This window comes from Pelophylax lessonae (assembly GCF_965119305.1).
Source record: "Pelophylax lessonae genome assembly, chromosome: 4".
Taxonomy (NCBI): domain Eukaryota; kingdom Metazoa; phylum Chordata; class Amphibia; order Anura; family Ranidae; genus Pelophylax; species Pelophylax lessonae.
Genome location: NC_138771.1, coordinates 154,765,686 through 154,778,972, shown reverse-complemented (window position 1 = coordinate 154,778,972; position 13,287 = coordinate 154,765,686). Strand labels below are relative to the sequence as shown.

The 13,287-nt window shown below is 42.2% G+C and overlaps 1 protein-coding gene across 1 annotated transcript in view; it reads right to left on the bottom strand.

The window, feature by feature from the left end:
- Window positions 1-607: 607 nt before the first annotated feature.
- The window catches only part of STRIP2 (striatin interacting protein 2), a 120,107-nt gene continuing 107,427 nt past the window's right edge, over window positions 608-13,287 (bottom strand). Inside the window, exons 18-21 of the mRNA XM_082255298.1 lie at window positions 12,431-12,497; window positions 4,843-4,947; window positions 3,872-4,076; window positions 608-1,323 (exon numbers count right to left, since the gene is read on the bottom strand). Of these exons, the coding sequence (XP_082111424.1) occupies window positions 1,073-1,323; window positions 3,872-4,076; window positions 4,843-4,947; window positions 12,431-12,497 (628 nt within the window). The 3' untranslated portion in view covers window positions 608-1,072. The remainder of the gene's footprint in view (window positions 1,324-3,871; window positions 4,077-4,842; window positions 4,948-12,430; window positions 12,498-13,287) is intronic.

Genomic DNA, 13,287 nt, shown 5'->3' with positions numbered 1-13,287 from the left:
CACAGCTTCTCTATGGCAGGCGACCTACGTCACACTGGTCGCCTGACAGGTCGCCCCAGTGTGAACTGACTCTAAATGTGTCACAACTTATATTTCGGATTTATTGTTATCCACTTATTTATAAACATTTATTGCCCATTACCTTTACACATCTTGAGGCAGCGCCAATACCTTCCCCTTTTTGTTTTCTTGTTCACTTGCCATTTCACCTACTACAATTGATAAATCTCAGTAGAAAATGTTCCCCTCTGCATGAGATTACCATCTCATCCAAGGACTAGTGTATAGCTGGCCACTAAGAGAGATCTTTACCTGCTATTAACAGATTGGAGGTTGTATATTAAATCCGGTTTTGGATGATTTTAAACAAATGTGAAGAAAATTGACAACAATTTCAGAATGCTGCAGTCGGTCATTGGGTTTCATGTTTTTTTGTATACATAAGAAATTTAATTTTAACACGGTTTTCAACAGCCCATGTATGGTCACTTATTTTTATCTATTTCAATTGTTCTCCAACCTCTCCCTCCACATCCAAAACAGCAGAAGCCATTTCTCTGATTTGTGCAACATGTAGGGCTGTTCAGAAAAAAATAAAAACAAAGGCTTTAAAATCACTTTTATATTAAATCAAAACTTCACATTTCTAGAGTTGCTTTACACACGTAATGTGGAAAACACACAAAAAGACAAGTTTATCTGACAAACTGCTATAAACCAAAAGCTTTACACTGATATTAGCACTAATTACCCGACTAGTATGGCATCCTAATAAGTCTAGGCACTTGAATCAAAGGCATCAGGTAATTGGAGCCTGTGGACGGGATGCATGTCATCAAACAGATCTGTTCCCACTAAAACAGAGCGCTGGCAAAAACCAGAGTCATTCCACTTCCGTGCAAATAGAAAAAGGACTCTGACCTTTCCAAAGCTCTCTTTTCTTCAAACTAGACCCATAGCAGAGAAAATGCCTGCAAGTTACTCATATAACTCTGAGTTTTCCCTTGTTGCACAGTGTCAGAATAGCACCATATAGTACAACAAGATGTGACTTAATGGCTACATTTGGCAGTCAGGAATACTGCAGTAGTTCTTCCCATTGGATTGGCCTGGAGAACACTTCTCTTTCAAGCCAGAGCTCATAGGTATAATGAAAATCGTCTGGGAGCTCAATCCTCTGGCCCAACACGCTCTGCAGACAGTTGTCTACAGGGGCAAACTCCCAGTTGGGGTTTTTCTCATATCTTCGGCTGTTAAAGCTCTCTATGTTACCCCGTAACGTGCACTCTTCTGCCTGGAAGTCCCAAGGTCGGGCATCGATATCTAAAGAAAATATAGTCAAAGAAATCATAGCTTTAAAAACCATATTAAAGATAACATATGTAACAAATGAAGTTTATGGCAGGAAACTGTATTGATTATTTACCATGGCAGACAGTTCACATTACAGTGCTACTCCAGCACTTACAGTAGTTTCTATTGGTAACTAATCTAATCATCAACCACTGAGGTAGGGAATCTTATCATACATTTTTAGGGCCTCCACTAAGAGACAGTACATAGCTCTATTCATGCATCTGTTGCAGCACAGGCACCACTGTAATCACACGTGATGAATTGGTAAGGTAGCCAAAAAAATTAATAATTTAACCAATCAAAATGATTATTATTTTTTTTTTTGTTATTTAAAGTGGTTCTACAGGCTGAAGGTTTTTTTTTTTACCTTAATGCATTCTATGGATGAACTAAACTGTGTGCAGCAGCCCCCCCCCCCCAATCCTTACCTAAGCCCCCCTCCAATCCAGCAATGTTCACAATAGCCTCTGCTGTCCTGGGACTCTTCCTCCTCCAAACAGCCAGTGAGCCAATTGAGAGTGGAGGTGGGGGGGGGGGGGAATGAAGACACATAGAACACGTGGCTCGGTAGTGAGCAGGCAGCGGTGCTCCCAGGGCAAGCGGCTTTCCCTGGGGCGGCACTGCTTTTTTTTTACCTTAATGCATTCTATGGATGAACTAACCTGTGTGCAGCAGCCCCCCCCCAATCCTTACCTAAGCCCCCCTCCAATCCAGCAATGTTCACAATAGCCTCTGCTGTCCTGGGACTTCTCCTCCTCCAAACAGCCAGTGAGCCAATTGAGAGTGGAGGTGGGGGGGGGGGGGGGGGAACGAAGACACATAGAACACGTGGCTCGGAAGTGAGCAGGCAGCGGTGCTCCCAGGGCAAGCGGCTTTCCCTGGGGCGGCACTGCTCGAGGGGGGAGGAGCCAGGAACCCCCGGTGGGGGACCCAAAAAGAAGAGGATTGGAGCCGCTCTGTGCAAAACCACTGCAAACAGCAGGTAAGTATAATATTTTTGTCATTTAAGAATAACAAAAAACAAAGCTTTAATACCAATAACTTTGCACCCCAATCTAAAACTACATTATGGCCAAAAACGGTTTTGTTCTCCTCCATAAGGTTTTTTTTTTTCTCCCCTTACCTTGCGAAGCAAGATATTCTCACTCAAGGCCTCCCCAAGGTCCCACACCACTGCACTCATGCAGCCCCAGATCATGACATTCCCACCACCATGCTTGACTGTAGGTAGGAAACACTTGTCTTTGTACTCCTCACCTGGTTGTCGCCACACACGCTTGACACCATCTATACCAAATAGGTTTATCTTGGTCTCATCAGACCATAGAACAAGGTTCCAGTAATCCCTGTCCTTGTCTTCAGCAAACTGTTTGCAGGCTTTCTTGGGCATCATCTTTAGAAGAGGCTTCCTTCTGGAAATGACAGCCATGCAGACCAATTTGTGCCAGTGGTTTGAGCATTGACAGGCTGTCCCCCCCACCCCTTTAACCTCTGCAGCAACGCTGGCAGCACTCATACATCTATTTCCCAAAGACAACCTCTGGATATGACGCTGAGCACGTGCACTCAACTTCTTTGGTCGACCATGGCGAGGCCTGTTCTGAGTGGAACCTGTCCTGTTAAACCGCTGTATGGTCTTGGCCACCATGCTGCAGCTCAGTTTCAGGGTCTTTGCAATCTTCGTATAGCCTATGCCATCTTTATGTAGAGCCACTATTCTTTTTTCAGATTCTCAGAGTTCTTTGCCATGAGGTGCCATGTTGAACTTCCAGTGACCAGTATGAGAGAGTGAGAGCGATAACACCAAATTTGACACACCCGCTCCCCATTCACACCTGAAACCTTGTACCACTAACGAGTCACATGACACAAGGGAGGGAAAATGGCTAATTGGGCCCGAATTGGACATTTTAACTTAGGGGTGTACTCCTTTTGTTGCCAGCAGTTTAGACATTAATGGCTGTGTGTTGAGTTATTTTGAGGGGACAGCAAATTTACACTGTTATACAAGCTGTACACTCACTACTTTACATTGTGGCAAAGTTTCACTTCCTCAGTGTTGTCACATGAAAATGTATAATAAAATATTTACAAAAATGTGAGGGGTGTACTCACTTTTGTGTGAGATACTGTATATATATCTATATCGGACCAAAGTAGCGCATGAACTGCGGCTGCAACTTAAGTTGCATTAATATGAACAGTACTCAATGGGAAACATGGGGTGCAAATTGTCATGTGACGATAATGTCCAAAGTCACACGACAAGTTGCACAAGTGCGAATGGAACCTAAGAACAGTAACCAACATTATATACCCCGACATACTATGGAGGAGTTCTTTCCATGACCTGTATTATAAGCACTTTGCCTGCAGTGTTGTGATTTTATAAAAACACAGGAGTACCTTTGTTAACTTACAATATACTGCAAGGGTGTGTACATTTATGCATTATATTCATTCTGAAAGTTAATTCACAAAGGTAAATGTATGATGTATTATGGGTTTTACTTACCATTGCCATAGGCCCAGTCATCATTCATTCTATGCCGCACCATTTGGTAGATAGCAGACATAGTTTTCATATTGCTCTTTCTCCACTGTCTCCCCAGGTACTTGGTCTGGAGCTTCAGCAGCCTCAGCACATATAACTGCATCATGGCCTGCTTAACCTTCAGTGCTCGTTTTAAGATGGGAGAAGACTTGAACACCACCAGCATCTATAACGAAAAGTAACATCATATCTGGTTACACTTTAAAATACAGTAAAAATGGGACAAAAGCTTGTATCCAATTCACAAAAAAACTGCATCAATAACCAAACTCTTTTTCTTTGTTTTGAATACAGTATGGATGGGTTAGAACCTCTGGAAAGATTTTATTGTATTAAGGAGATTTACAGTCTTTTTTGGTCACAGGGGCAGACAATGATGGAAAAGTCAAAACGTTGTCACTAAAACAGGATGTTAGGGAAAATGTTCCAATTGAAATACCAGCTCCAGTGACAACGGTCTAAGAGTGGACTCCCCCCCCCCCCCCCCCCCCCGCCCAAAAAAATACACAATGTATAGGAGATTCTAATTGGCAACTACAGATTTGCTTTTAGATTTAAAGCTCCTGTTTCTAAATATAGCCACAGTCCAGAGCAAAAATACTACGGCACACAAACTTCCAGTATTAATAGACACCAGGTTGTTTTCATAAGGCATATGGAAATTGATATATGAAATGAATGCAAAAAGAATATGTGACAGCTTCAAATGCACCAATATACCCCAGGACTGAGGAACAACCCTACTAAACATCCATATGGATGGTTTGCAGGATTTTACATCATTTATTTCTGCATGCAGATGGATAAAATTAGCAGGTATTTTGCTGTGTTTATCAGTAGGATTTGTGCATGGATCATTTAGCATGTGCAATCATTTTCCAGATTCTTTGAATCTAGTGGTGCATCCTATGGTCTTTTGGTTGGACGCTTACCATTGTCCGGGAATGTTTCCACTTGGTGAGCTTGTTAAGGATTCTCAGTAAGTTGATGCAGGAGAAAAGATTCCTCCAACAAAATTGGTTATTGTCTCCGGACTCCTGAAAACAAATTAAAAACATATGCTTACACAGTCTAATATTAGAATAAAACCCAATAAAAACCTCATCCTTACAATACTCCAATACTGACCTTGCTGCTACACACTGTTACCAATTCTGTTGCATAGCAAGGCAGTGCAAATCCGGAGAAGAGATATTAAGTGAGATTTACTACAACATTTCAGCTTCATTCATAAATTACTTTTTCTGGCTAAAAGTAGCACCATGTCATAAAAAAATCTACTTCTGATCTTTTTAATTTACATGCATTTTGAATAAAAATCTCCCATCAACAGTGGTAAATTTGTCTCAGAACTCCGCTAAACTGTCTCAACTGGCTGTCCTGGATCAGAGGGTTTGCCAATACACAAATGACTCTCTCTCTGTCTCATACTACCAGCCACGCTAAGAGATCTTCTATATGGAAAATTCCCTCAAATGAGAAGTGGATTCACTGACTAAGACATCGTAATTATCTTGGGGTAAACCCGTACAAATTCATATTTGGCCACTTGATGTTCTGCTGAGAAAGGTCTGATGAGAAACGTCAGGAAAGACTGGAAAGGGTGTGCAAATCTACAATTGTTCCTTGGTCCGACATCCACTGCACAGATCATGTTGTGTCTTTTGTCACATTTATTCCAGGGTCCCTTCTTTTTTAATCCATTACCTTTTAATTTCTTTTGATTTCAGTATCATTTGACTCAATATGATCATTAAATTCTTAGCATGAATGAAAGTGATCTTACTTGACGTATCTCTACGTAACATTTCAATCTCCCTCACTCCTCGTGCAAAGGGCTCATTCTAATCGATTCTAGTAAATGCCAACCCACCAGTCCAGTGTGACTGGGAGGATGCACAAGCCCCCTGGAGCATGGGCGAGGTTCACCATTGCGACCCCTAATGCTACGGCCATAGCTACAGATATACACTATATTACCAAAAGTATTGGGACGCCTGCCTTCACACACACATGAACTTTAATGGCACCCCAGTCTTAGTCTGTAGGGTTCAATATTGAGTCGGCCCACCCTTGCAGCTATAACAACTTCAACTCTTCTGGGAAGGCTGTCCACAAGGTTTAGGAGTGTGTCTTCGGGAATGTTTGCCCATTCCAGAAGGGCATTTGAGAGGTCAGGCACTGATGTTGTAGAGAAGGCCTGCCTCACAGTCCGCGCTCCGTTTCATCACAAAAGGTGTTCTATTGGGTTGAGGCCAGGACTCTGGAGTGGAGGAACTTGACTGGCCTGCACAAACTCACTCATCCATGACTTTATGGACCTTGCTTTGTGCAGTTGTGCGCAGTCATGTTGGAACAGGAAGGAGCCCTCCCCAAACTGTTCCCACAAAGTTGGGAGCATGAGATTGTCCAAAAATGTCTTGGTATGCTGATGCCTTAAGTGTTTTCTTCACTGGAACCAAGGGGTCAAGCCCAACCCCTGAAAAACAAAACTGACCTCACAAATGTGCTTCTGGAAGAATGGTCAAACGTTCCCACAGACACACTCCTAAACCTTGTGGACAGCTTTCCCAGAAGAGTTGAACCCGTTATAGCTGCAAAGGGTTGGCCAACTCAATATTGAACCCCAGTTCATGTGCATGTAAAAGCAGGCACCCCAATACTTTGGTAATATAGTGTATGTCAATACCTGGTGTTTAAGTGGCAGCGTTTTTAAACCCTTACAGCCATTCTTCCGTGCCTGTCATGAGTAGAACAATGGGCACCACACAGTGCAGCACACACAGGAGTGGTAGCGTTGTGTTAAAAATTAAGCAGCATGTCCCTTTCATGAGGCATCAACGCTTATCAGCCGCCTCTATTGATTTCAATGGTAAGGTGCTGTAACTTCAACTATAGCATTTAAAGTTTTGTGAAGCTTTTTTAGAGTGTTAGCTGGGTGCTGAGGGAGAGGCATTGGAGGTCATTGCATTCCAAAATGCACTGAGTAATAATCATGAACTATGACACAGCAGCTCAAGACTCCTTTGAACTTGACTCCTCAAGACTCCCCATTGAAATGCTTTGAAAACGCAGCAAGAACACATCAATAACCCACCCATGTTAAGTTTTTGATGCCGTTTTAGAGTCACGTGATCTATAAAAAACAAACCATAAGCACGGTAAAATCGTGACAAAATCGCAGTGAATTAGTCGCAAAATTTGTGCATCTTTAGCGCCCTTATGAGCACTATTTTCACTTATTGGCAAAATGCCGATAAGACCATTTTCGCCCGATATGTTTCGGGAGCATCTCTAACCACAACCTAACCACACTTCAAAGCAGATCATTTCCTCTACATCACTTCCACTTTAAACACTTCCCACTAGAAAAAAAAAACACTTCTATTCTTGATGCTTTTGCAACGCTTAAAAAAAACACCATGAATGCTTTCAGCTCATTAATAAGCGTTTCTTCATAAATCGAATGTGTAAACGAGCACTTACAGATCATTTTTGACCTTGCAATCATTTTTTTACAAGTTCATACACTATTAATGCTCTACTTCTACTGTGCCAAACAACCTACTAAAGAATACAGCAGGTCAAATCCACAAGTCTTTCCCCAGTCCCAACAACCAGATACAATTAAGAGCTGTAGTTTAAAGGAGAAGTACAGCCAAAGCTTATTTGGCTGTACTTCTCCTATGGATTGGATTACAGGAGTGCAGTTCATTCTGCACTCCTGTGACCTGTTTTCAGCAGAGAGCAGTCTGCTCTCTGCGGACATCACAGATGTCGATTCCGGCACGGCGTCATGACCACGGAGTCGGGATCCGCCCACATGCCTGGTCCAACACCCGGCTCAGCCTCTCAGCGAGCCGCTGAGAGCCTGAGCCAGCCGCTCCCTACCCTTCCACAGCCCAGCGCTCCAGTGAGCGAGGAGGGGGCAGAGCGGAGAGCTGCTGACTATCAGCAGCTATCTGCTCAGGGAGCTGTCAGAACCGAGCGATCAGCAGTGTTCGATCGCTCGGTTCTCAGTGTAGAGGCACCAGACCGATGCTGCATCCACCTAGGTAAGTATAAATGGGCAATAACCCCAAACCCCATACTTCTACCCCATAATATTGTAAGTTTCCTCTTTACCGGTTTCCATGATGGTCTTCCTGCTTGGATTGGTGGAGGCTTTGGCGCCAGCTAGGGCTCAACGTACATTACTAAATTTGTTGCTGTATTATGCCCGTAAGGCAATAATCTTATTTTGGAAAAAGCCTACCACACCTATCTCCTACTGGAAGGGATTGGCTAATAAAATGTTACTGCTCTATAGAGCTAAGTACCTGGGCAGGGGTTGTGGCAGAGCTGGCTTGATAGCCCTAAAATAGTTGCTCAAGAACTCTAGGGATGTGACAATTTGAATATGCTTGCTTGAGTGGGGTGCTGGTTGCCGGGGAAGTATGTTGGAGTTCCTTCTCACCTATTGGTATAAGATCCCTACCAGATGCCAATCTAATCTCCTGCTCCTGGGTCCGCATTAGCTTGGAATGCTCTCCCTTGGAAACCGCTCTTAATATGTAGGCATAGGCAATTCCAGCCCGTCCCTCCATGTCTTTGGTTGTAATAATCTTATGTAAATGCATTTTCTTTACTCCCGAGGGACACATAGCATTAGACAATGAGAAAAGACTTCCTGGGATGGTGCCTGGTAGAGGGGTGGGGGGTTGGGTTGGTGCCTTTGTATCGGAAGACTTTGTTTCTGTACTAAGTCCTGTGTGGCTGAAAGTTTGTGGTCTTATTATTTCTTTCAAAATAATAAAAATAAATTTATAAAAAAAAAGAAAAAAAAATATTGTAAGTTCCTCATCAATATACTACTTTTCTGAATCTCCTTAAAGTAGAAGCTCAGGCAAAACCTAACTAATGCTAAACCTACTCTCTGCCACATTCTAAACCTAATCTAACCCTGTAAAGCAAAAATCGCTATACTTACCTATTTTTCAGCCGATCCGGTTCGGTCCCAGCAACAGCTATCAGCGGCGGCTTCAGTGTGGAGGCGGGTTCAGGAGAGGAGAAGCAGCCAACAACAGAAGCCCCATAGTAACTCTATGGGTGACGTCACTTCCCAGACATTTCACAGCCGTTGTCAGTCCTCTCCCACAGAGACCTTCCACCGCTGCAGACCAGATGGCTGCAAAATAGGCAAGTACAGCGATTTTTTCTTTACAGTCTTAGATAGATTAGGGATAGAATATGGCAGTGACCCTCACAAAACGTGTATATAAGGCAATGTCCTGAAATTTCAGCAGATGCATTCCTTTTCTGGGTCTTTGACTTGCACAGTAAAAAAGGAGGAAATTACATTCTTAGAGATTATACCTTCAAAACAACTGAGCAGTGGCAGCTCCCACTTCTATCCTGACCGGTTTATTTCACGTGCAACCTCAAAATCTTTCTGAAAGTGTATTGAACCTTGGTCCACTAAACTTATCTGACAATAAAACTACTGAATCTAAACATCTTTTGTATGTGGTATCTCCCACCACTTCTTTTATTTTATAAGCAGCTTTAGGCAGAACTCCTGTTACTATTCTTAAATGTATGTTTTCATGTTATTGATACAACAATCATATATCCTTCCTTTGTACGGTGCTGCAAAGCGACACCTGACAGGACATTCATGCCAGGTATATATATATATATATATATATATATAAATATAAACAACAGTGTATAAGTAAAGTGCTGTGCAAAATAAAATAACAAATCACTGGAAGTTGAGTGGGTGAAGAGGTTTCACATTAGCAGTTCTCCTGTAGGGTCAGCCTTGCACAAAAGACTGACTGCAGTACACCAAAATGCCCACTTGATGTCAGCATAATGCAGCAGTTTGTTCCTCCAGTGCAAAAGCAGAGGTTTTATTATTAGGCTGGCTATAGACTGATATTTTTCTCTTTTTGATCAGCCAGTGAAAAGTCCCCCCCCCCCCCCAATCCACACAAGCGAGGTAGATGGAGGAATACACTAATCAGCAATTGGCTGCAGCTACTGACCGAGAAAAGTTTTCAAACATTCCCATTCAACAGAAGTCAATCGTTCGATCATGAAAATGGCCATACAAGGATTGAAATTTGGCTGGTTCCAACTGAATTAGACAAATTTCAATCCATCTATGGCCAATTATTGACATAAAATTGCAAAGGAATGCAAATGTTATTTTCCTGAAAGTTAAAGTGTTTATAAAATTTTTTATAAAAATAACAAAACATGCCATTACTTACCTGCTCTGTGCAATGCTTTTGCACATAGCAGCCCAATCCTTTTCTTCTGGGGTCCCCCGCCGGCGCTCCAGGCCCCTCCTCTTCATTGGGTGCCCCCAGGAAAAGTGACGAAAAGGAGAGAGACATTGGCAGGAGCCGCTGTGCTCGTGCACTTCGCTGGATCGGATGGGCTCAGGTAAGGAAAACGGGGGGGGGGGGGGGGGGGGGTCCGCTGCAGTAGACAAGGTTTTTCACCTTAATGCATAGAATGCATTAAGGTGAAAAACCTTACGGCTTTAGAATCACTTTAAGATTACAAATGTTTATAGTAGTTGTAAAGTCCAGAGCAAACAGATAATGTCAGAAGAGATCCAAACAGATAATGTCAGAAGAGATCATAAAATGAAAAAAAAAGAAAACATATGCAAATAGCTTAAAAAGTTCTTCTCATCTTAGGTTTCAAGTGAATTTACTGCTTGTGTAGAATCATAGTCCTCATAATTGTAATTTACTGCACTGTGTATGGCACAGTCACCAACCCAGGTACAGTATGAGGCCATTGCCCAGTTTCTACAAATCAGGTGACCTGATGTGTCTATGACATACAAGACAATCACAGGAATAAAAAAAAATTGTAGTGGGACATTTCTGGCATAGATCAATGATCATTCCTTCTTACCAACAGAACGTTAATTGTGTCTCCCATCTCTCTTTCTAAGCAATAAGGGAATCATCTGTCATAGATTGCTAGCCGATTATACTTCAAATACTCAAAATATAAAAAAGGTAATTAAATCAATGTTCAAGAATGTAAAAAAAGATTACCCGACACAGATAGCATTTGCAGCAGCTCCCAGCAACTCCATAAAAGATACATTTGGGGAAAAAACTTGCCCTATTCATCACCCACATTACAGGTCAGAGGATATCAGCTTTTCAGTGAAGCCACAATCCAAGCACAACACACCACTGCCATATTTTTGGACTAAAATAACATACTGGCTGAAGCCTTGTAATAAGAAATCCTGCTTTTCATGCTCTACACCAGTACTTCCCTATTAGTTGCCCTGTCAACATCTGTGCTTAATTAAACACTGTGAGACGGACGCACAAAAAGCAGCAGAAGTGGAAAGTTGTGATACCTGTTGAGATTTGCACTTTTGTTTTTTTAGGCAGATAAGACTTAACACCACCTTTATTGTAATATTTTTGTTTTTTAAAATAGGCCATACTTTCAAAAAAAAAAAAAAAAGAAGAAGAAGAAGAGGCATACACTGTAGCTTACATGAATGGAAGGTAACCCCTATACCATGAAAAAACAAATTTAAACCCGCGCTGCACAATAGTAATAAATTATTCAGTGAAAAAAACTGTGAAAGTGTGCAGCTGCTGCAAACACTAAGAAAATTCTTAGAATAAATTAATAAAAGCAAATTTATGCAGCGCTAGCAACAAATTTGTGACAAAAATTAATCAAGATGAAACCAATCATATAAATTCAATATATATTAATAAAATATATCAATCACATTAAAGACGCTGTGTGTGACGGCGAAACGCGTTGACGCACTTCCGGTTGCGGACGTAACGTCATTTCCGGTCGGGAACTTCCTGTATGTGGAACGCACGCTAATAGCGGCGCCACTTGCTTTGTTTGCTATATGCCATTTTTTCGTTTTTATCTTGTAAGTATTAAATCGCTTTTGGGGGAATAAAATACACCTTACGTACTTCACAATGTATGGCCCTCTTTTCTTTTAATGGTGATATCGGGGACGATTTCAACTCGGAGGTCACATCGGAGGAATCCCACATCAGATCCTGGGCAAATGTGCAATAAAACCAAGGGCTTTTATACAATCTAATTCCGGTGAGTGGGGAACCAAGAGGGCACCTTCACCTCACAAGCACCTTATTCACTTGGCACTTTGGCACCTTTTCGGATCATCAATAAGGACTGTATTTCACCATTTATGCACTTTAAATCTTTCACCTGGAAATTATATTTATTAATGCAAATTATATTTATTTATGCATTTTAAATCTTTCACTTGGAAATTATATTTATTAATTTTAAGTTTAATCATGCACTATATTTTATCATTATAGAATATTTATGCACTTTAATGTGATTGATATATTTTATTAATATATATTGAATTTATATGATTGGTTTCATCTTAATTAATTTTTGTCACAAATTTGTTGCTAGCGCTGCATAAATTTGCTTTTATTCAACCCCTATACCATGGCTGAAATGTACTGGGATCTACAAATTTCTTACCAGACTTTCAGCAGTCAGCTCTGGCAATTCGTGCACGACACAGGACGGAAAGTCAAGCAGAGAGATGCTAAGAAAGGAAGAGATATAAATAAGACAGGGAATAAATATAAAATATAAATAAGACCCATATGTCAAGAGATTTTAGCAATGCCCCAATCTATCCCAAACTAAAAAGAAAATGGGTTTGATACACTTTATTTCAAAGTCACACATTGTAATATGAACACTTGCCTAGCAGCATCAGGGTCATAGGTTCGAATCCCAACCATGGCACTACCTGCATGGAGTTTGCATGTTCTCCCTGTGTCTGTGTTGGGTTTCCTCTGGGTACTCCAGTTTCCTCCCACACTCCAAAGACATGCTGGTAGGGTAAAGTGGTTCTAAAGGCTCAGGGTTTTTTACCTTCATGCATTCTATGCATGAAGGTAAAAACCCTTCTCTGAGCAGCAGTCCCCCCCCCCCCAGTCCCCCCAATACTTACCTGAGCTCCATCGTGCACAAGAGCCTCGGCTATCCAGGGACTCTCCCTCCACATTGGTTGGTTGAGCCATTGGCTCCCGCTGCTGTCAATCACAACCAGTGAGCCAACAAAGAGAGGGGACGGGCGGAGCCGAGCCGCAGCTCTGTGTTTGAATGGACGCGCAAAGTCATGGCTTGGGAGCGAGCGTTCTGGGGCGCCCCCCCCCTTCAAACAGCTTGTTCTGGGGGCACTGGGCAGGAGGGAGGGGCCAGGAACTTCAGCAAGGGACCTGAGGAGGATCGGAGCTGCCCTGTGCAGTGGTTTTGCACCGAGCAGCTCCGATCCTCCTCTTCTCGGGTCCCTCGCTGGCATTCCTGGCCCTCCGTCCTGCTCAGGT